At 38.6% G+C, this 24,617-nt stretch overlaps 1 protein-coding gene across 4 annotated transcripts in view; it reads right to left on the bottom strand.

The window, feature by feature from the left end:
• The window catches only part of FHOD3 (formin homology 2 domain containing 3), a 376,449-nt gene that overhangs the window by 75,574 nt on the left and 276,258 nt on the right, over nucleotides 1-24,617 (bottom strand). For all 4 annotated transcript variants that reach the window (XM_059470757.1, XM_059470747.1, XM_059470732.1 and 1 more), the window contains exons 12-16: nucleotides 23,672-23,770; nucleotides 20,865-21,242; nucleotides 17,287-17,412; nucleotides 6,778-6,912; nucleotides 3,487-3,537 (exon numbers count right to left, since the gene is read on the bottom strand). In XM_059470757.1, the coding sequence (XP_059326740.1) occupies nucleotides 3,487-3,537; nucleotides 6,778-6,912; nucleotides 17,287-17,412; nucleotides 20,865-21,242; nucleotides 23,672-23,770 (789 nt within the window). The remainder of the gene's footprint in view (nucleotides 1-3,486; nucleotides 3,538-6,777; nucleotides 6,913-17,286; nucleotides 17,413-20,864; nucleotides 21,243-23,671; nucleotides 23,771-24,617) is intronic.

Raw genomic sequence — 24,617 nt, 5'->3', positions numbered from 1 at the left:
AACTCACTAACTGTTTATTAAGACCAGCTACCAATCATATTCTTCATAGTATGCTTTATACATTTCGACCAAAATAACTTTTAAATATGTGCCTGTTCCAGATGTCTGCTAATTTTATCCACCATTATTTGCTAAGGAATAAATTCATGAATACAGCTGGATCAGGCTTTAGACTGTTTGCCTTATCCACAAGTGAGCTGTTAAACAGGTTAATCAGGACTACTTCTTATGTCTCTGAAACACTCTGGTCATTCCCTATAACACAGTATTGTAAACACTCCATAACATTGAACACCTCTCCTCCCCCCTTCTGCATCACTGACAGCCCAAATTAGTATAAAAGGGTGCACTAAAAGCAGGCAGGGTAAAGAAGTCAGCCACATGTGGCAACAAACATGCTAAGTACATATGGTAGCCACACACGCATGCACATTTGCAAACATTCATATAGAGGACAGAAATGTGTCTTTGAAGAGCAGTCCTTGTGTTTTCAGAGGCAATTTGCCTTACTGCAAACAGCAATAATGAAGAACAAACTAATTTTCCTTTATTTTTCCAGAGGTATGCACAGGCTTTGAACAAATTCTGCAAGAAAAAGAACCCCTACAGACTCTGGATGAAAATATAACAAGCTACATACTTGCATGGTTATAAAATAGGAACTGTTTACAGTTCTAACATGAAGCCAATTCTCAAGACTGAGTCTTGCCTTTTCAATAGAGGGGAAAGCATTTCTCTGGCATCAGCATGATGTTTTGTTACAGTTCATGAAGCCACTCTTTCTTTGAATGTTGGTCACTTATATACAGTGCCTTCCACCTCCTCACAAGCAGAGCACACGGGACTCCAGACTCATAAAGAGCCACTCAAATTGATCACTTGGCACTAACAGGTACAGCCCAGCTGGCTGCTGCCAAGGGGGTTTTGCAGTTTGCCAACAGACTACAACAAAAATCTGAATGGATCCTTATATGATGTGGGGAGCTACAATATTTTATTGTCCGCAGCTCTTTTTCAGGTGCTTTAACATTTTCTGTAGCTGCGTGATGCACTGCCAACCAGCAAAGCAGAGACTGTCATCAAGAGGTGACTTTTCAAAATGTATCTGCTTATTATATTGAAACAAAAACGGGAACCAGAACAGCAACTCCAATGGCAGTACATGAGCAGAACTCATTATCAAATTGGAAGCTTAATAAATAGGTATCACTGAGAAATAAAAAAACATTCAAGAATCAGTTACCAATGCTTCACACTTGATAAATGACATTATTCAGGTTATTTTTTGTTTCTGACAAATATCTTCATATTGAATAAATGCCAGCAGCAGATATGCAAGGTCACATAGACCAAAATCTGAAGGGGCTGAAAGGATGAGCTACCATACCTCCACTACAGATTGACAAATTGCCCCTGTATATGCTGCCATATCCTTTTAAACCATGGGAACCTGCAGACATCATCTCAGCTATGCTGACTCTTCTCTACAGACAACAAGCCAAAACTCTGTGGCTATCCATTTGGTATTCCTCATGAACATAACACTGGATTTATTATTTTCAAGTAGATGAAATTATCATTTTGAATTGTCTAGGCATCTGAGTAATGGCTCAAGGGCAACTTAAAATATTAAGGCACCAACAAAGTCATGGGGGTGGAGAGCATTTGAACTACCTCAAACCAGAGAGGGCTTGGGAGCTCACCTTCCTTGGTTTTATTCTTTAATTACCACTGGAAAACACCCAGCCAAGCAAAGGGAAAAGGCCTCAAATCATTGAACAGCAAGAACTGATATGGAGGAAACATACAAATCAGTTTTTAATTAGGATTTTAGGCACCTTGACGATAGGATTTTCTCACAGTCTATGCAGTCTACTCAAACAAGTTATCATGCAATTTCCTACAGGAAATAACACTTCATTTGTGCAAAAGTGTCTATAAAAAAGTAGTTACAGAATGCCAATGTAATGGACTACTGGTGCAAGAATTCATTTGCAGAAGTTTTTTCCAATATTTATCTGCTGTGAAAGCAAACATGTCTTTCCTTTTTATGAGCAGGAACTGATAGTTTGATATCTCAGTTCAAAAGAGCCCTAAGGATAACAAAACATTACTAATGAAGGGTGAAATAGTCTCAGATTGTGCAGCAGTGATGGTGAACACTTCTCCAAAAATATTCCAGTTGTCATTCTCCCTTACAACTTGAAAGTTCTAAAGAACTCCCTTCTAATTTTTTTCAAAACTTGCAGATGAGCATGCTCACTGAAGAAAGGTTTTACTCTGCTCAATGCTGATGCACTTAATTTCAAAAAATGCTTTAAACTGTTTGTAATTGTTTTGGGACTGGAAGCACAATGGAAAGCCCATCCACCTTTTCTTATTCTAAGAGATGCTAAAATAATTTTTTAATATTAGCTACTATCAACAGATAAAACTTCAATCTGCAGAAACACACTGTCTCCTGTGTGATGATTTTTGTGAAAAAAAAAGGCCAAAACACAAAAGCAAACAGAAAAAAACCCAAGTAAAAACATAGCAACACAATGATTTCTGAGATGGCGGCTCTCTTATTTTGATAATGTAACTCCAATTCTTGACAATCCAAATGTATCTCCAGAGAGTAATCTCTAGAGGATCATAAAAGCAGAACTGAAGCACTCTGGATGATTTTTCATCTATTTGTACAGTAACTTGCATATTTTCCAGGTAAAAACAAGCACTCCCTCCAGGATGCGATTACTAGCAGGGGTAGAGATAAAGCTACTGAAAGACAAAAGTCCTTAGTTGAGCATTCCTTGAAAAATATGCTTTTATAAGCACATACCTCCCAGCCTAGCCCAGAGTTTCTAAATTTGTTCATTGAATTAAAAAAAAAAAAGGAAAAATAAAACCCAAACCCTCTGTCCTTTCAAATATGCAATTTAAATAAAACTAAAACAATGCCCTAATGATAAACACTGCTAAGCTTTGTAATTTACTTGCTGATGTTTAAAGACATCAGCAAAGAAAACTTGGCTCAAAGATAAAAATATGCCAAGAGTGGGTCAGAACCATTTCCATCAGCCTGTTACTGCAGTTTTGCAATGTTTGTGACCCCAATTTCCTTTATCCTCACTTGCCTTTTCTGACCCTCCAGAAAGCTTGGGACCCACTGGGTGAAAAAGACAGGCTTATTCAATTTATAACTCTACTAAATTTGGGCAAATTTCTGAGGCAAATGGGGTAAGCTTATTTCCCACACAAACAGATAAAGGATCATCAATCATTCTTAAGCAGTCTCCTTGCTCTTCATTTATTGCTGTACTTACAGCTGGACTTCATTCTCCTCTTTAACAACTTCTTTCTTATAGAAGTCTTTTGGAATAAAAGTGTTTTGTGCAAGCAGAGTTAAAAATGTAAACATATGACAGCTCCACAGCAAAGAAGACAGGAAGTACAAACAACCAGAGGGAAGGATAGGGAAAGATGGATGCATGACATACAAACCTCTCTTCTCTTGCTTGTCTTAGTTCTTCTCTTTTGTCTAAATAATCCCGGCTAGAAAGAGAATTACAGTAAATTGCAGCAGAAACCAGAAGAAAAAGGGAAGTAATAGAAATATAAGTATAGTAGGAGAAACCAAGAGTGGTACACACAAACTGATTGGAGATAATGAAGGCTGTTGTTAAAAATATTGCTTTTTTTTGCAAAAATTGCTGAAAACTGTACACTTATCCATACATACACCACCAAATATATAGTTTGGAAGGTCATTCAAAGTAATTCTAAAAAATCTGCAAAAAGTGAAAAACTTGAAGCATGCTTTGAAATCTGGTATCTGAAATGAGATTCAATGAACTGCCCTTATCCATAGGGAGCAGGCACATGAGTGCCCATTAAACCACCCCTCATTGACTCCTTCTTAGAATGCCCCAAGACACTGACTGAGGCAGTGAGCAAACCTATTGGCCTTCTTTCTAAGGAACCTTTCCTTAGTGAATTTTAGTTGCCACAGCCAGAAACAGGACAGGGGAATGACTTTACTAAGAAGGACAATTCTTCATTCCAAGAGGGTGTGTGCAGCATCATTGGACAGATAACAACCTTTCACTTCCTCATTTTTCACATGGAGTTTTAGACACAAAACTCCTTTCATGTCAACTGCCACTCCCACAGCTCCTCAAGTAACCCATATATTTAACTTTTGCCAAGTCAAGTTTGCTGGATGCTTGAGTGCTATGATCTCAGACAGGCCTGCCACATCCACAAACATGGATGCAAATTCAACTTGGAGCACAGCAGAACCCAGCAAATGTCCACCCTGTCTCACTATCACAGCAAGATGGTTTCTTACAATATATTTTTAATACTTGGTTGAATCTGGTAGACAAAACTGATGTGATCTTCACCTTATTTACTAGATTCATTCACAGTGTAAGCTGTGAGTACTGGAAATATTTTCAGAACTACTCGTTTTATTAATAACTCCTTTTTTTCCCTTTATATTGTGTCATTAAATGAATTACTTATCATCTATTATACCAATAGCTATCAAAAATCTGGGTGCAAGTGCTCTTCAAAAGTCCTTTAACAGGGAACACACATTACTATTTCAGGCCATCTCCATAGGCTTTGAATTCTGAACTGATTATACTTTCACAATATTTAAAAAGTATTCCAGGAAATCTTCAGCAGGCAAACTTTAACAATACTCTTTCCATTCTGACAACTTTCACTCTTCCCTACAGCTGAAAAATAACCACTTTATTTTAGGACATATTGTTCTACATATACAATGGGTACAGTTGTCCTTCTACTGAGAAAAATGTTCATTCTGCAAAGCATTCCTTTAGTGAGCAATAGTTTATGAAGCTTTGTAGCTCCTCTCCTAATCCTCCAGCTCTCCTATCCTCCAGCTCTTTCACAACTAGTGATGCTTTCCTTTAAATTATCCTCAATTTGTCAATAATGGTGCCAGAACCTAGTGCAATGTTCTTGAGGCAGAGTTGGAAAGAATGAGATAACAAATGAGTCATGATGGTAAATCCAGTATGGCTCATGAGTTTAAAGACTGAATTGCAAGTGCTATTTTTAATCAAAAATACATCTTCAGAGACTGGGTTTCTAGCCAGACTGATGATATGATAATGAAATCCCAGGAACTCTTATGAAACTGTCCATGACTGCTTGCTGTGACTTTGTCTTCCTCCTGCCAGACTGTTTAATCAACTGTGGGATGCTGTCTGTTTGTGAAGTCTGGTGGCTTTGGAGACCCTCTGCTCAAACAAAAGTTATAACTTTTGGGTGATCACAAAACTCAAATCCAAAAGATGAAAACACTGAGCATTGAAAAATAATTTTAAATATGTAGCATAATTATGAGATTTAGTTAATCAGTTTCATCCCTTCTGAAATGAAGGGATGAAAATGTATACTTTGATTATTTTTCTGATTTTAAGAAACCTCTTTCAGTGACAGAACAACCAGCGTAGCCGACCTCTACTGAAATGTGCAGATCTGTTATTCAAACAGGTCGATCTGCCAAATGCCGTGTTGGCTTTTTTGGTCTGGGAGTTTCCTTTCTGAAAGATCATGTTGGCAGTCCACGGCAGCCTGATGATACCACTTAGAGGGAGAGTTTTTGGAAGAGACTGGAAGACTGCAACCTTATTGTTTCTGTTTCAGGAGGACTTGGGCAGCTGCTGGCTGCCAAAGATCCTATTATGGTGCTCTTCCACCTTCCCTCTGCCTCTCATTTCCTTCTAAACTAGCTATCTTCTGGAGCCAGGAGAATATCAATCAACCACTCCTAAGCTATTCCTCTTTCCAAATTCACAGAATCACAGCCTGTTTCCACTTTTTACTAAAGGGATGATTACAGTGAAAACAATCCTGCATACTAATAAACAAGCTAACATGAAACCCTGTGCCATCTTTTCTGTAACTACCAATTCTAAAGCTACAAAATGTTTATATTACTCTTCTTTAAGTTATTACATTATGTCTTCTAAATACTAAAAATAGGCTTGCTTTTCACTCTTGTCTATGAGGAAACAAATTGATTTCTTAGTGTACACTCTTCAGACTGAAGGCAAACAATTTCAGGTACAGATTCCATATCAATCCTTGGCCCACTGCAGTCTTTGTTAATGTCTCTGCTGGGATTTCTAGGCATGGACTGAAGAGGTTGAGGGGGCTTGTCTTTTACTAGCCCCAGGCAGCACACCCTGGGATCCCACATCACACAGCATTTTCTCAGATGTGAAAATGTGAAGTCCCACATTCAGCCATGCCATTTGTTTGGCCAAGGTTTGAACAGTCATTACCTTCTGTCAGTTGTTGATTCCAGGAGGAAAAAACACGTGTTCAAAAATGCAGGAAAAAGTAGTTAAAACCCACTACCATTCAGCAAGACATTTCTACTTTGCATAACTTAAAAGCAAAAAGATGTTTCAGTGCTGTCCCTTCCTCACTTTTTGATACATTTGTCCCACTGTTTCACCTTCGAATCCTATGCCTCACTGAGGTTGTAATTTTTTGAGAATATTAACTAATAAAATTGAGCCTCTGTACATACCCAGGCAGTGTAATTGGCTACCTTTAACAAAAATAGCTTTTTATTAAATGCCAAAATTCGTGATGTGTTTAATCTACCAGTTTTTAAGATATGTAGATCAAGAAAAGTATCTAAAGAGACAAACTATTCATCAATTCAATTATTTTGCAGTTGAATGTGTCAAAGATTGATCAATCTATCACACATTAAAGCAAGAGACTGAGAGCAAATTTGGGTCCTACTTGAATTTGTTTCTTTCTTCACGTTCTATCCTTTGCAACCTTTCTTCTCTCTCCTGACGCCGTCGTTCTCTTTCTGCTGCCAAGGACTCCTGGTGCTGCCGAAAAGATGATGTAAGGAGACCACCCAAAGCTGGCCTGCAGAAAAGGAAGATCAGATTTCTCAGTGTCACTTTTATTGATTATACTGGCAAAAAATGAGTAGCAGTCATGAAGCAAGTAACATAATCTCAACCAGTAGAATGACATGGCAATATTATGTAGAGATCTTTCAAAGCATAGGCTAAGCGTCTTCTTGCTGAATTGATTATAGATTCTGAAATGAGCTGAAGAAAAACAATTAGGGTAGGCTTCCTAAATAGCCAAATTTCTAAAGCTCAAATAAAGTATGTGTAAAAATTCTTCAGTCTGTTTCAATTGCAATATTGTCTATTCTTTTTTTACTTTATAATCCTGTTAATAGACAAGCTGAATCCTGTAACGGATTTTTGAAATTTTAAAGGAAAAAACTGTTATGCAATGATGTTAAAAACAGATGTGTCACAAACACCTGAGAATCCTCTATACAGAAAAACAGAAGTAAGAGATGTCAGAAGAGCCCTAGAGAATCCAAATGCTCTTGTAAGTATCAGGCATATTTTTCTTTAATAAATTAATAAATTTGATTATCATGATTTCCCTGCTGCATGTGCTGTAAGTGCAAGATGAATCTCATATTAGAATACATCAGTAAAACACAAAGGGAGAGTCTTCTCAAACTATTTTTAAAAACTAATAGAAATGATGGCCTCTACAGTAAAAACTTTTCAAAGATATAAAGATACTTTTACATTTACTTATAGTTTGGTGCTGACATAGATTTTTTTATTGGCTTTACTCTAAGTAGTACTTTGGCTGGGAGAGTGGGTCCTCTTACACAACCCTCCCCCAGCAAGGTGGTATTGGTACCACCAACCTCTGACATGGCAACTGAGTGACCTCAGAGTTAAACATGTCTTTCTTTCTGTCTCTTAGACAGGAAAAAATCTCAATTGCACAGGGTAGCTTTATACAGATGCACACTGATTGAATTAGACTGATAAAATCAAAAATACATAACTCATGTAGAGAGGTTTCTGTGCATTGTTGTAACATGAGTTTTGCAATGAAAGGATTAACGAGAGAAATAGATACTGCCTTTTGTGTAAAAAGAAACTAAACCCTGTCTGCCTAGAGGAAGGTTCCTTAACCAGTAATGAGAACCTGAATAAATTTTCCTTATTTTTAAGAACTCAGACCCTCTCCCTTATTTATTTACTTGCCTATGGCTGCACAATATAGGCATTTAGCATAATGGCACCAATTCACTAGTGAACATAGGTGCAAAAAAAGATAAAAATATTAATGTAAACCTATCTTCCCCAAGAGTCTATGTCTGTATAAGCAGGAACACCACAAAACATAGCCATTTCAGCCCCACTGGCAGCAGGGCAGCATGAATATAATGTCAATAATTTCAATAAATTGAATTTCAATATGTCATATCCCACCCGCATAAACATTACATAAGATGGTATAAAACTTGATATTCTGTAAGAGTCCCTGCTGGCACTCCTCCAAAGCTACAGTATCAATGCTGGATCACACTCAAAACCATAAAAATCTCTAATATGCTTCAGCACTAAGAAAAGGGGGAAAAAAGTCCTCAAACCCTGACAGTCAAGTACGTGTGGTGAATTTTCCCTTGAGTATATTTTAAATTGATTTTAACTTTTGACCTCTTAGTGCATGTTTCAAGAGAAAGCTCTTAGCAAAAACAGTAGCACCACTGTACTAAAATTCAAAAGCTAGAGCTACATCCCTGTAGTAGCACAAAAAGCAATGGCTATATGGTTGGATATAACATCAGAAATTACTTTGGGAAGGGGAAAAATGAATTCTGCCTCCATGTGAAAATATATGGAAATTAAATAGGAGAGATGGCAAAAGAGGGTCCCTATCAAGTCTTTGTTTTTATCTGTTTTGTGTATTCAGCTTGATATCCCATCCTGCCCAGCTGCCATGAAGTCTGCAAACTCCATTTAGAGTCAAAGGCAGGTATGGCTTAAAAGAAGACGGAAGGAAAAATAAGGGGAAGGATGGGGTGATGATGAGAGACCAAAAGAATGATTGCAAGTCTGCACATCATCTAGCAGGTTGGAAGCCTTCAGCTCTGACTGAGCTCTTTGAGGCCCTACAATAAATGCACATTCTTATGCAGGGGATTACAGGGAAATCACATGGAGATGCACAGCTTAGTCCTGCAGATGGGATTCTAAGCTAACCCCGGTAGTAAAATATCTCCACACCTTGTTTGGAGGTTTGATCTAGCATAGTTTGGCTAGCATTGCTCACTGGGATAAAATGTGCAGATGTATGAAGACCAGCATCACAATCTAAATAGAAGATCCACAGCTGTATGTCCAGAAAAAAAGCCAGTGTCTAAAGAACTGAAAATGTTAGCTGGCCATCTCTTCAAAACTAATCAAATCAACAACAATTTGTCAAAACTTGTAATTCCCGTATTTCCCACTGATTATGAGTGTGTACTTCAGCTGAATTACAAGCTGTGAACACACATACAATTCCTTTGTCCCAAACACAGCCCTATCATAAATGGATAAGCAAGAAAAAGGCTAAAAAAACTTCTGGCATTGAATCAAAGGTGATAAGAGTTTTTTGCATGAAATGGTCACATCTAACAGTCCAAGCTGCCAAAAGGTACTGTACATAGAGGCCATAATTAAACAGACAGGAGCATGGTCTGACCCCTTGTGTGACACTGACTTCTTGAAGCACAAATAGTCAAGGTTTTGGGTCTTCAGTCACATTTAGAAAAGGGCTGGCAAAGAAACAGCACTGCCATAGCTGAGTTAGTGCTCTCTTAGTGGTTACACCCACTTAACCACACACATCTGCCCTCGGTGGGGACCACACCTCACACCAAATGCTGCCTTGTGAAGCCTCTTCAACTCACAGCCTCACTGTAGATATCAAACGCTGTGGCTCAACTGGTCTTTGGGTGCACCAATATTCTTCTTGCAACTGTAAATGCACAGTTTTAGTATTTAGTAAACTCTATTGGCAATTTTCTACATTAGCATAAACTAAACCTGGGCTAAGCAGGTTACTTTCAGGGTGTACAAACCTGTAAAGCAGCCAGAGGAAAAACAAGAATTAAGGGGTATTCCTCGCACATTCTAAACAATTTGAAAAGGGATTTGTCTATTACAGTTTGTTGACAAAATCTGATTTTTATTTCTGTATTTCCCTGGTAATAACACTTAAAGTAAATGTTCCCTTTCAGTGAGCACATACTTAAATTGCAAATGGCAGCATCATTGGCCAAACCAGTTGGTGGGAAGGCTTGGGCTTAGCCATTGGGTAATTTTGTTGCTTTGATGGTGTTTGAAGAGTGACAGTGCCTTCAGGCCTCATGAATTTTTAGGTCTTATGGCTGCAGGCTACATTTTAAAAATGGATAAGCAAGGAAAAGGCTAAAAAAACTTCTGGCGTTGAATCAAAGGTGATAACAGATTTTAACAGTAAAGAGAAATGTGAATGCTCAATGAAAGCATAATAGAGCGATCATTCGCAAAATGGGGTTACAGCTAATATATGCCAGCATTTTAGTGCTGGTGTCATGTTACCAGCTGGTAATATCAACCATTTGTTCAGCTCCAAAAATACAATCCAGAAGGATACTTACTCTGACTACTATTTTTAGTCTTGTAGAGAATGCAAGGCTATTAAGAATGGACTGTTAATATAAAAAATGTTAAGAAAAGCTTTCTTATGCCTGCTGTTAAGACCAGTAAAAGCTAAACAAGCTATGTTATTACTTTCTCATTCCAGAAAGAAAATACACAATCAGAAAGCATCTAGGTCTGTGGATTTGTGAATAGAGCTCCTCACCACAGAATCAGGACACAGGGCCAAAGAGGTCATTAGTAACTTATCTTACTGGAGGAAGAGATAGGAAAAGGAAAGAATGGGGGGTGAAGGGGGGGGGAGGGAAGAAAAAAAGGCAAAACATAGACAGAGCATAGGATATGAAGCCAAAAGGTTGACTGTAGGCCAAAGCTCTTCTGAATAAAAATTCAGCTAGTCTGACCTACAGCATTTAACACAGCAGTGAATTAGTAATCATTATTATAAACACCAATTCATGCAGACACAAGATCTCTCACACTTTTTTGCAAGTTCTTGCAGTTTCCTGAAAATACTCCATCACAGACTATACATTGTGAAGGGGATTATGTGCCCTGAATTACCCCAATCTTGTTGCAAACTGAAGAAAATATTTCGGTCTTACAGAAAGCTTCAAACGTTCTTCATTCATGTAAGCTCTGAGATACTATTTTGTGGCTGCCTTTCCCTCTGTTTGGTTGAATTTTTAAAATTTTCTAAATAGAAATGGCTATCTACAGGAAGAATACAAAATAGAAAGGTATATTTTTATGAGCTAAAAAAAAAATAGATGACTTACGAGAGGAAATACGAGAGGAAATCCCTTTAGGTCATAAGGTTAATATTCAGGATTGTTTTTAATACAACATGAGGCAGAGTCATTAATAATTTTAATAAGGAAACACTAATTACCTAATTTTGCAAAGTGCTCCTGTTCCAGCAGCCATGGGAGTGCTACAGCGAGGGTACAAAAGTCGGCAGCTCCCACTCGGCCTTAAGTAACTCTAAAGTCTCTTGGCTTCAAAAAAATAAATCCATTTTCCAGCTTAGGAAGAGACAAAGTGGGAGGCAAAGCTGCCAAGAGCCATATTGCTTTTCACAGTTACAGAAACTCCCTATGTGTTATGCCTCCCTACATGACATAGCAAATTCAAAAACATGTTGATACAAGACTTTGCAAACAGACTAAACATTACTTAAGCAATGTTTATGAAACTTCTCTCAAAAATAAACATAAAATTGAGAGCTAAAACTACCAATGCTTACTTTAAGAAAGAAATTTGAGAATGACCAAGGGAAGAACTGATTAATGTTAGACTTTTAAGTGGTACAGGGGACTACCCAAATTAGAACTACAGCAGGACAGAGCAGCACACAAAGCCTGGGCAATGCACAAGGACTTTCTAAATACACTCTCCTCTTCCAGCTGACCTCTGCAGCTTTTACATTGTGCTTCTGTCTTTCTCCAACCTGCAGCTTCTCATCCTCATCTGAGTTACACCTTGCCTGGAAGTGACTTGCAGAGCCCAGGTGTAGATCGAGGCAAGGTGGGTGAGCCCTGAGCATCAGCACTGCACATGGCATGTTCAGCCAGCAACACTGCAGTCTGAAACCACAACCAGTTCATGCTTCTGTTTAAACATACGCCCTCTGATGAAGTCCCCAAAGCTGCAATCAAGAATGTTGCTTACACAGTAGTTTGACAAGCAGCTAGGCCAGTGCAAGCCACCACTGCTTCCCAAACTGTAAATCATCAAGTATTTCCTAAGGCCATTTTTCCTCTTAAAATCTCAGCAATAAAGTTGAGGCTTTTGCTCTGGGCCACTATTATCAGCTACCAAGCTATCTGTCCCTCATTATGTTACTCAGAGTGAGAGATGTGCTTGGCAGTTACGACAAAGAAAAATCTCTGGTCTGAGAGCCCAGAAGTACATACAGAAAGGACAGAAAGCCAAGGAAAGAGGAGCAGTTCTTGGGAGAGCAGCAGCTTTGCAGGCTGTATAGCAGGTTGTGTTTCATAGGCTTTTGTTTTACCTTAGTGCTTAATAGATGGAGGAAGGGAACTGCAGAGCACAAATTAGTGATAAATGGCTAACAAAACTAAAAAAGGAACCTGCCAAGAAGCTTCATCCAGCAGCATCTCCCTGGTGTTGTCAATTACTGAAACCTGGGTTTTGTTTTTTTTTTTTTTGTTTGTTTTGATTTGCTTTAAAGAAAGAAATTTGAAAGAAAGGACCAGATTTCCAGCAAATCACTATTTCAGGCACCTGGAAAGGGAATAAAACTCAAAAGAAGAGTATCTGCAGACTTTTGCTGCACTTTATGCTTATGCTTCAGGTATGGTGTTTAAGTGTCAGAGGAGAAAAAAACACCTATAATCTAGGCATGCTAATCTCACTGTCTGTGATCTGTTTTAGAAATAAATGTTTGAAGGTACATTTCCTTTAAAACATGGAAATGAGCACTCAATATTCAAGGCCCTGCATCATGGGAGCCCAAGGTAATGTACTGCTGTAGATCACAAAGCCAGTGAGATGGAAAACATATTAAAGAATGTGAAATATATTTAATATCTCTTAAGCCTATTTTCTAACGCTCTGGAAAAGCTGGAGATGCTTCAAACAGGAATAAGCTGCAAACACCATAGCAGGCCTTTACCAGGCTTGCAGATTTGGAAGAACTTCTGAGGGACCAGCCAGAGGTGGAGAATAAGTTCACAGAGACTGGCCAAGAGCCTCAAGAAGGAGGTTTGCGAGCTGAACTTTCTGGCATTTGATTTAACAGATAGAGGTGAGACCCTGAACTCCTGCTCCTTTGGCAGGAGTGCCCTGAGAAGGCTTTCTGAGCTAGGCTGACTGTACTACTGTTTGACTGTCCAGCCCAGGGGGAACCACCTCCTGGCAAATGCATCAGAAGAAACCCACCATGCAAAACACACCAGCAGGATATTTTTCTGGTGGTGGAATGAATTAAAGCTGGTGCTGAATTTAGGAGCTCTTGCCTTAGAAGCTACACTCCTTCATGATCTCCTCGAAGGATAGCCATGATCACCAGTGCAAACACTTCACCACCAAAAGGACACTATGAGGGGGTGTGAAGCTTTGCAAGTAACAAGTTTGATGTCCTGGGGCAGATTCCAGGCTGCAGTTTCAATTGGAGTGACTGTCTTAGATTCCGAGTCTGACAAAGCAGTCTGGCTAGACAGAAATATCCTAGGTGTGACCATAAGGCATGGAAATGCAGACTAGTCCTACAACACCTTCTGCCCTTGGGCAAGGGGTCAACTTGGAGAGACAGAAAAATGCTTTTCCTCCTGATGTGTCTCAGTCATGCATCGCTCTTCCCCTTTGTTATTAAAATTTATGAGGTTATGAGATTGATTTTAAAATTTTTTTATTAACAGGGGAGAAAGAGTTAATTGTGATTTAAGTTGTGAAGAATGGGAGCAGCGTATTTATGGAGCAAAGCACTCTTTGGCATTAGAAAACAGGCAGACTGGGTTATACTTATGCATTAGGAGCGACTTTCACAAGCAGAGAGATACAAGAGAACTGACACTCTCCTTCTTCTCTCCCAATGAAGGGCTGAACAGAAAGTGCCCTGCAATTTGCCCTCCTTCAGCAGGATTCCCATGGCTGCAATATGCACTTCACAAACATGGCTCTCCACAGGGGACCCAGGGAAATGAGAGAGAACAACAGCATGGCAAGAAGTTGCCAAAAGGGTGCACCTGTATTTAGAAACAGTAAAGTAAGCCTTTTCTTCTGCTGTACAATCAGAAATATATAGATGATGTGGATTTCAAAGAACAAAATCCAGCTACTTTTGCATTGATTTATACTGCTCTTATGATTCCCTACTGATCTCAGCCAAAGAGGGTTTTAAAAGTATGAATGTCAAAATGTCAACCACACTGCTTCTTTCCACCTAAGTTGTGGCTCTTGTTTACGTAAGCAATATGCAGCTAAGGGTTTGAAGGGTTGCTGTCAGGGCAACTGAATGGAGCATGAATCACTGTGCTGGGCACTGCTCTAAATGCTGCCTCTTCCTTCCTCCTCATTCTCGAAGGTCAGATAAACGGTACCAGGGCTTGCATCTGAAGCTCTTCCCGGCATGATAAAAGACAGGAATCTTTCTGGGAAGGCTTTGCATAACTGAAGCATAAGCTGAAACCAGAAAACACACCTTAGAGCTAACCATAGACACGCATCTGCTTCTTATCAAATGTCTTCCTCCCCCCCCCCCCCCCCACTCACATCTTTTAACTTTTTTTGGGTGTTTGAATCCATGTAAATTTTTACCATCAGGAGGTAGGAAATAGTGTTTACATAATCTGAGGCAAACACCATTCATAGAAAACTGTGAAAACCTCCACAATACTTTCCATTTACTAATTAGTGCCAAGCATTGCGTCATACACTACACAGCTTACTCTCCAATAAGCAAATTCCATCCATCAGTCTCTACATGGGCACTTCTTCAGTGCATATCTTTTAGGACAATGAAATTAAGGAAGGCTTCTGCCCTTCTTCAAAGCAGTCAGTACTTTAGAGCTTGCACAAGTATACATCTGCAGTGGCAGCACTCTCAAAAAGAACAAGAGAATACAAAATGGCATCTGAAACTGTAAACTTAATTATCTTTAAAGAAATAACTGCATCTATTCTGCAGACAACACACAGCCGTGTTGTACACACATTTTTCACGCTTCTTAGAGACTCATATACAGGAAGTATCAGGCTGTAACATCACTCAGATATAAAAATGCAGGAACCCTTGTGAGCTCATGAACTACCATGAACAGCAAGCTGCAAATTTAAACAAGAATACAGAGGTTTTTATCATATGGAAAGCAGCAAACATAACCTGAAGGAAAGACAGAGATGCAATGCTGAGCATTGTGTTCAGTCACTTACAACATGTAAGAGGCAGCTGGTAGTTGAAGGTAGAGCTCTTTAGAGTTTCAGAGAAAAAAGAAAGATGAGGTGCGTTGGCTGGAAGATGCTGCTAGAAAAACTGGCTTCAAAATATAAAATATTTTCCTAGCAGTGATAAGAAATATTGGAATATTTTCAGGAGAAATCATGTGCTGCCTCTTGAAAACACATGAGAGTACAGGGGTCTTTCATTTAGCTTCTGTGAGACCCATTATAGGTCACAACAGATGATTGCAGAGCTCCCCTCTGGCCTGACTCTCCATGAATCTGCAAATTTTACAGATTCATCCTGTGGGGCCAAGGCATTTTGGCTCCAAACCAGCAAGGCACTTATGCAGATGCCGAAATGAAAGCTGGCTTTCCTGACTGGAGCAGGGCCAGCACCATCAGCCTCTTGCAGGACAAGCCCAACCATCTTTAGCCATCTCAGCGTTTGACCACTTTAGGGTTTCTTTGCCACAGTAGCAATCAGAAGCTTACAAGAGCAGGAGCTTGAAAACCTTAAACTTCCAAACCAGCGGGATACTTTTAACTCTTGCTTATCTTGCATCAATTTTGCTGAGGTAAACAGGGGTGAATATGCTGGTGTAGAGGTTTTTATTGTGGTTGCACTTGGCAATAATTTAATTGAGATAAGGAAAGACAAATCGAGGCAAGGTATCCAGGAAGATGAGCAAATGAAAAACAATGCCTTTCTCCAAAGAGAAACTTAATCTAATCACTCACTTGAAAAAAAAGGAATAAATCAATACCTCATGGCTCCAAATACATGCATGCTGGAAGAACCTAACTTGAACCATTCTGAGTAGCAGTCTGGAAAGGATGTGAGGCATTAGGAAGGTTCAAACATAAATAGATACACAAACACACATATATTTACAGAAATATGCCAAAGAGTCATTAGCAAAAATTAACTGGAATACAGAACAAGAGTCCTGTAAAAAAACTTAAGTTCAGAAAACAGGATGGAAGATGCACTTTTTATGAATTACAGGCCAATTTGGAAACAAACAATCCAAACCTCATCTGACCTGATTGGATATAATTTACATTATTGTATCATATTATTGAATTAAATCAATCAAAAGCTTTTACCTTTCCTTCTTAAAATCAGCATGATATCCTTTGAAGCTGTCATTTACTCTCATGCTGTAACAGATAGTTAATTTCTTGTGGTCCAAACCTCTTGCCAAGAATTTCTTTCAAGTATCCATAACATTTTCCTATTTTTTTTCTTCCTCTAGTACCTTACATAATTCAAAAGAGTATTTTGATTGTTCGAAACATTTTTTTTTTGCTGGTTTGGGTTTTTTCCCCCTTTAAATTTTTTTCTTAAAGCAATCTGATAACTGTTTGGTTATTAGGAGTTTGCTTTAGCTACAGTAATAAATGTTTTGCTTTTGATGAAATACAATGAGATATATCACGTATTTTGAAGAAAGGACAAAATTATGGCCTAGGAAATTCTGAGCTAAGCAAATTTCCAAGATTTTGCAGTTGATTTAAAAGGACAGAAGTGAGAATTGATCTATCTGAATTTCTTTTTAAAAATGGAAAGAGAGAAAATTTTAATTCACCTTTTAATACTTAGAACTGCTTATGTGCAAAGCAACTCTGCTTTATCAATTTAAGTAGAAGAAACAGAAGTGGGATGGAAATACACCCAACCTTTAACACAAAGTCAGACAAAAAGGCTTGAGAATGAGTGGGAAATGAACATATTTAGATTTTTTTTTCCATTTTTTCGCAATGTTAAAGAAAAACTGGCTAGAAGTTATTTCCAATACTCATTCAGAACAGCTTACATTTATCTCCTTCATTCTGTCTGCAAAGGAACTGTTGTCAAAACACTGATTAATTTACAAACCTGTCAGATTTGGTCTCCTGAGGTGGTGACAGAGTTGTCCCATAACGAGTAGTGGGCGTTGTAGGGGCACTCACACCAGTGTAAGGTCGTGGAGAAGAGTAAGAGCTGCTGCCATAGCTATTGTATCTGAAGAAATGGGAAGAAAAGAAAGAGAAAGGGAGAGACCGAAAAAAACCATCAGCAAACCAGCATGCAACAATAAATCCTCTTGTTTACGGGGTGGTAATTACTCCATACCCCAGAATTTTTCAAACAGTCACCTTCTGAAAATGTTACTCTATTTCCAAATATGCAAACAATCATGTACTCTTAATATCAACCATGGCATGAACATACATGATGAATCAGTGAACTATTGGCAAGGGAAATAATGAGAGATTTAAATGGTCCTCCCAAGTGACAACTCAGAACAGGAATACTTGAATACTGCTCAGTTACTCAGAATTATTAGCTGTTTTGGGAGTGATATCCAGCCATTATAAAAGGGATCAAACCAGCCCAAGACAGCAGTATTCATATCTACTAAAATTAAGGAAAATGGCAGCACTCCTGAGACATGATCTGAACATGGGCATCCATGACTTGCAAATGCTTGCAATTTAAATAGAAAAGCAACCACATTATTTTCAATTAAAGCCAGCAGTATTTTCTTCCCCCTCCCCCAACATAAGTAATAGCTTATGTGCCATTTCTTACAATGCCTGTAAAAAATCATCACCATGGTTAAAAAGACATGTCTCCGGAAGCACGGCTTTAGAAATTTCTATCAGCCCTTCTCTCCATTAAAAAACCCCATAAACTCGCTTCACTTCAATGTGAGCTTGCTGATCAAAGAGAAATTGTTTCCAGGACTCCTGGAATGGCCACCTCCCCAGAGTCCCTTCTATCAATGTTTTCATCCTGGCTCCTGTACTGAATGGAAAAGGCAGTCGTGTTGCTTTGCTGTGCCTTTTAACCATTGTACTTAAACAGCATGTCAAAAAAAGATTCTTGATTTGGGAAAATGTTATTATTTCTCTCTTTAATACTGTTCACAGAAAATGCCATTTTCCCACATGGAAATCATATGGTGCTCTGAAGATCAGTACTCAGCAAGGTCAACTCATCCAAATTGCAAAATTCATTTCAGGAAATAGAGCGACATCATTCTCCTTATACTTCACAAGATATATATCCTCCTTCACCATATCATTTCTCTGATGCTTCTTCTTTTCTCACACACATCAGCACTAAGTAATTTCACTCAGCAATTTTATTTGAAAAGCCTGGTTGGTTTCCTTCAGCTCCACTTAGCACACTCATCTAGGCATGCAAAATTTCATTCAAAGTTTCAAGTTTTTCCTTAGGGTTCCTGCCAAGGCCCATGTAAAAACCAGAGTAGATTTCAGCTAGGTGCTTTTATAATGGAAGGGATCGTGCTTTAGAGAACATGTCCTCTGGAACAGCATTTCCAGGTTAATGCTTTAGAAAACACCCCCCATTCCTCATCTGTTTTTGAGACACTATACTGACAAGCAACAGGGAAATAATTTTGGAAAAAACTCTAACATGCATGTTTCTGAGCCACAAAAGGAATTTTGCAGGAAATAATTGCTGTCCAGGTCTTCTTGTCCTAGAAGAAAACTAACAAGGAACTGGAGACAGTGGTCACTGGAGACTGTGTAACTGGACAGTGTGGAGCTTCCCTGGCAGCACAGACCTAGCTTGGGTCTTCCCTCCAACAGGCTCCGGTCAGGAAATATTCTGACTGTGCCTGTACTGACTTACAGATGAGTAAACTCCACTGTCCTGATAAGAACTCAGAGCTGATTTGGTATGATCTGACAGAAACCTCCATTTCCATTTTGATCAACTGCAAGGAGACCTTCTTATCAACCACTGCATGCGCTTCTCATGCCCCATGAGAAAGCTGACATAGAGCAGAGTCCTTTTTCAGACCAAGGGTTTTCAATTAGTCCAAAGATAACTCTCATGTAAATGGAGGGAATGCACCTCCTCTGGAGTCAGACCAACAACGATTAAAAAAATCAAATTCAGAGGGACTGGTCTGGACACAACATCCTACCAAATTTAGAGGAACATGGAGTTGCTCCAATAGGAGCAAGGCAAGACCAGAATACCAGGTTAAGTCTGTATGCTGTACTCAAAGTTTATCTTTCTAACCTTCCTCTGGTACTGGCTATTGCTTCCATTTTCACTTCTTGTCTTATGTACTAGTGTGGATGCAAAAGTCTTATCCAAAAGCATTCACCCTCAAGACATTTTCCTCTTTTATGGGCATATTATTGAATAAATTGTGCAGGCTTTGCCCTCCTTTTCCTCCAGATAAACCTGGAAGAATCTCCATCCTCACCCCCACCCCTGAACCTCTGTACTAAATGAAAGCAGAAAAGATGGTCAGAGGAAAAAAAAAATCACTGCAGAAATACTAAATATTTCAGGAACAGGAGGTATTTAGGAATCTACTCTCTGAAGTTTAACAGCAGCAGCAATGGGAGACAATAAACGAGTGTGAGAGGTCTAAGGGAAAAATGCACCTATGAAGGAAAATGTAAATTTAGAGGAACTCCAGTGTTCAAGTTGCAGGTAAAGGAAAAATATGTGAACTAAGTCACTTGTCAACAACTACTTGGATTAACAGACTTTTCAGAAAAATGGAAAAGGGACAAAACATACCCACCTATTAGGAGAGAAAGATCAAAAATTTAAAGGATCAAAAGAATCAAAACATTTGTTCACATGCAGAAACTCAGAAGGACTGCTGGAGAGAGGAAGAAGTAAATACGCATGCAATATAAATGTACATTTTCAGCACCTAATTCAAACAACACTGACAACTGTAAGATACAGCAAAAAATCATCAACCTCTTCAAGGTGATTCTCTGTCATTGTTTTTAGTGCTACTTACTGTCAATTTCTTTCACTTGAAAACAGATGAGACAAAACAATATTTTTCTGTTTTATTTTAGAGGGGTGGGATGGGGAAATTAAAGTTAAAAACTAAGATAAACACATGAGGAACAAGTAAATTCAACAGATGTTGTGGAGATAAAACTGTCTATTCTGAGTGCTATATTATCTTCATAGATCTCTTATTACAAGCATGAGCTGAAATTGCACATGAGATGGACATGCACTGTAACCAGACAATAAATTTAGGATTTGGCAGTTCAGCCTTTGAAGCCAGGACTTCACTTGTGAATTTCAAGTGCTGATCTGACCTCTCTTGATTTTATAACAGAAGAGCTCCATTAATTTTCATGAAAACATGTCTGCAGATTACATTGTTGTAAATGAGAGCAAAATGGTGCTCCTTTCTTGGAAACCATGGGTTATTTACCCACTCCTTTATAGAGGAGGCCAGGATATTTATGAACTACAGACCTGGAAGAAGAGTAATGATGTCAGCAAAGGCAAGGCGAAAATATCAAATCAAAATACAGGCTTACAGGACTAAAATTAGAAATAGTATGTTCTGGAAATAATACAACACATAGAGTAGCATTATTAGCACTGTAAAATTCTTGAAAGGTTTTATTAATTTATCTAAAAATTATTATTAGCTATATAAAATCTACCTGTTTTCCCTCATCATTTCTGCTTCCTTCTCTTTCACAGATGCTGGAGAGTCGTCAAAGTCATACGAGAAGAGGTGAAAAGGAGTGTGTGGTACATAAGGCAATTTCTCCACTGTTGGAGATGCCTTTGGAGTAATGGATGCTGAGGAATTTTGGGGAGAGCTCAGCAATGCTGTTGCAGGTGAAGATGGTGATGAAAGGACAGAATTATGATGAGAGACAGATGAGTCAGGCACAGAAGAGGAGTTGCTAGAAAAGCTCTTTGCTCTAGAGCAGGTGAGAGGCCTCTCAGCTGGAGAAATGGCACTGGAGACAGCTGAAGAGTCAGAGCACTGTGAAAAGCTTTCCTTCACAGCCTCATGCACATCTGGAACCTCACTGCAGGAGGAAAACATCATTAGAAAGGGAAGCGGAGAGAAAAATGGGGTGAAGGGAGATCACAGATAGTATCACTTGCAGGGAAAAAATATGAAGAAGAATCAGACAAACAAAAACTTCCAAAATTTAGACAATCATCACATCTTTTTAAATAAAGAGAACTCACATCTTTGTATCCCAGTGGGATTCTTCTGTATCCCAGTGGGATTCTTCTTGTGGTTGGAAATACTGGAGAAAAGAAGCAACTCATTCTAAAGGGAAAGAGGGGATTTAACCTATAGGCTTCAAAACTAATTTTCATGAGCCTTTTCACACCTATTTTTGGAACAGTCTTCATATATTTTAAGTTAGATTGTAAACATAGTCAGAGCAGTACAAAGCAGACTGAGCACACTGGAAAACACTCCATGGAGAACAGATGGTTCAAGATACAGTCTGCAGGACTACTTCTCCAAGGCCAGCTATCTTATATAGATATCTTGACTGTCTGATATCTGGCTATCATCCTCCCTGGGAATCTGATCTTTTTACTAAAATTGTTCATCCAACAAAGATGAAAATAAAAAAGTACTCAACTAACACTGTTCTGTAAAAAATCAAGTTTAAAATTATTTCAAAAGCCACGCCTTAACAAATATTTTTCTAGGTATGAAGGCACTAATTTCTGGTTTCTCTGAGTGTCAGCATTCCATGCTGCTCTTTCATAGAGACTTGCAGAGTTTGCATCAAAGAAAAGAGAAAACACGTCTGCTTTGCTCTGCTGAAGGCAGATGTTGGTGAGTGACAGAAGGCACAAAGCAGGTGAGAAGCCATGGGATCTGCACTCCAGGGTGTCTGTTTTCACTAGGAACTCCAGCACAAACACTGTGCATTGGCTTTGGGCTGGATCATTGGCGTGGCTGATTTCATTCTCCCAAGAGCACTTCTGCAATCCCCCAGCCGGCATGGAAGGCACAGTTCTTATTTGAGGACTGTGGGCTTGGCACAGCATAGGCAAGAAAACCAAAATTTATGTTAGATATGTTGGGATCTTATGCACTTAAATCATCAGGTGTATACCAGGTAATTGTTCTCTCAATGGAAAATCTGGAAACCTTCATCTATCACACCTGCTGTGCTTGACAGGAGACACTGAAGCCAGGCCAGTCCTACCTGTCAGCATCCAATACAAATAGCCACGTTACAGATAATTTTTTTAATGCTACAGAGACAGTGAAAAAAAGGTTCTTAGGAAAGTCATGGGAATATCACCTAGTTATCTTAAAGAGATAATTATCTTAAAAAGACCAATGACCTAAAAACATATTATGCTCTTCACATTTCTTAATGAGGCTCTTTCTCACTTTTTAAAGCAATATTTTAGTATACTCATGAGATTCACCAGTAACTTGTGTCTTAAATTTGACTTTTAAGAATCAGATTTGAGGAAATTGTCACTTAATTTTGAAGTTTCAGGCAGCCATTGGCAAGATTTGCAGACTGGAAGATAATAATAACAAAAGTACAGTATTTTCTTTGGAATTCACACATTAAACAGTTTCCTTTCTTCCTTCTGTGCTGTACAGTGTCTGCATGAATGTGGTTTATGTAAAAAAAATAAAATTCCAATCTCATTTGCTGAGTTGCAAAGCCAAACAATTTAACCTAAATCAAATGGCTGTCCAGAACAAAGAATATATTTTCTTGCTTTCAGTTTATTAGGAACAAGTTGCCAAATGCCAAATATATATATATATCAGAAATAAGTGGAAAATTTTTACACAAGAGTATTGATAAGTGATAAAGCATATTGATTGGTGATTTGCTTATATCTGTATATATAGATATATGGGCAGATGGGCAGACATTTATAAAATTTTATATATACATATGTATGTGTATATATATATATATATTATATACACATGTATATCAGTTTTGCCTCAAAGTAGTTCTTTGCTATTAAAACATGAACAAAACTTATATGGAATCTAAGGCAGCATTCAAAAAATTTCAATTTACTGCATAGCAACAGATATTCCTAAAAAGGTAGTATTATGAAGACAGGGATGAAAAACTAAGAAACCACACAACATCCTCAGTTAAGCATTGTGGTGTTTCATCATTGCCTTAACTAAGAAGTTAAACCAAACCATGCTTAAAGTTATGCTTTTCACTAAAGCTTTTAGGATTTGTGAGTATTACCTAAAGGGAGTGAGTGCAGACAGTTCATAGTGCAATGAACCTACATAATTGAGTGTTTCTGTTAGCAATGCCACCCCCCAGTCCCTTCCCCAAAGCTTTTAAATGCAAAAATATTTCTGTGGGGAGTGGCTTTAACAGGTGATCAAGGAATGTGAGTGAAAAGGTGGATGCTGCTGCACACTTGGCTGGTGAATTCACGCCAGAGCCTGAAGAAAAGGCGGAGGGACAATGCTGAATCCTGGTACCTGGCTTTGACCTGCCTATTGGCCTCTTCCTCCCCCTCATCCTCAGTATTGGGCTCTGTGACTGGCTGTTCTTCTTCCTCCTCTTCATACTCGTCCTCTCTGAGGTCAGCCCAAGGAAAGAGGCATGCAGTGGGATGGAAAGAAAGAAGGTGGAAGAGAAAACAACATGAGTCCCCAGGAAAAGAAACGCAATGAACTTAGAAATGGAAGGAAGAACCTGATGAAGTTATGGGCCTCTTATGTTAGTCCACCTAAAACTTCCTACTAAGTATGCGTTTGCATAAGTATGTGTTTGTTTATACTGATATAAAACTGTTATCCTCTCCCCTATAAACATTTTTACTATTATTTTAAGATTCAAAGCTGCCATTGATTTTTCTTGAGCTTTACTTTCCATTTGCAGCTCCCCTACCTGCAGAGGCTTTAATGGAAAGCATTCATGGCAATAGCAATGTTCAACTCATTAGTCATTAAGTTGTGCCTTTTTGGCCTAAAGGACAGTACACGCTGTGCTGGTATGGGACAGCTGGCACTGGACATCACACTTCCTAAATTAAACCAAATAAAACATTCCTGCTAAGTAACCAATGGCTCAACTGGAAAAGAGAACAGGGTGAACCACTGAGTTAGAAATAACAGAGACCAAATCAGTTCAGGACTATTAGCAAATAGCAATATTTAAGTTATCAGATGCCAGTACATGAATTATTTCAGTGGGGTCATTACTATGGTCAAAGCAGGCTTCAGTTCAGCAGTAATTCTCGCAGAAGTGTAAGTCATGCATAAAGCCTCCACAACCTACAAACCACATAAGTAAAATAGGAAAACAATATTACACATAATGGAAAAGCTACACTGTCTGCCTCCCATCCCTCGTATCTATGCTTTTCACCTTCCCAAACCATCAGACTCACAAAAGATATATTTGCAGTTGATACAGTTCTCC

Source organism: Ammospiza nelsoni, chromosome 1, assembly GCF_027579445.1.
Source record: "Ammospiza nelsoni isolate bAmmNel1 chromosome 1, bAmmNel1.pri, whole genome shotgun sequence".
NCBI classification, from domain to species: domain Eukaryota; kingdom Metazoa; phylum Chordata; class Aves; order Passeriformes; family Passerellidae; genus Ammospiza; species Ammospiza nelsoni.
The sequence above is the reverse complement of the archived record's forward strand: the minus strand, read 5'-3'. Positions and strand labels throughout refer to the sequence as shown.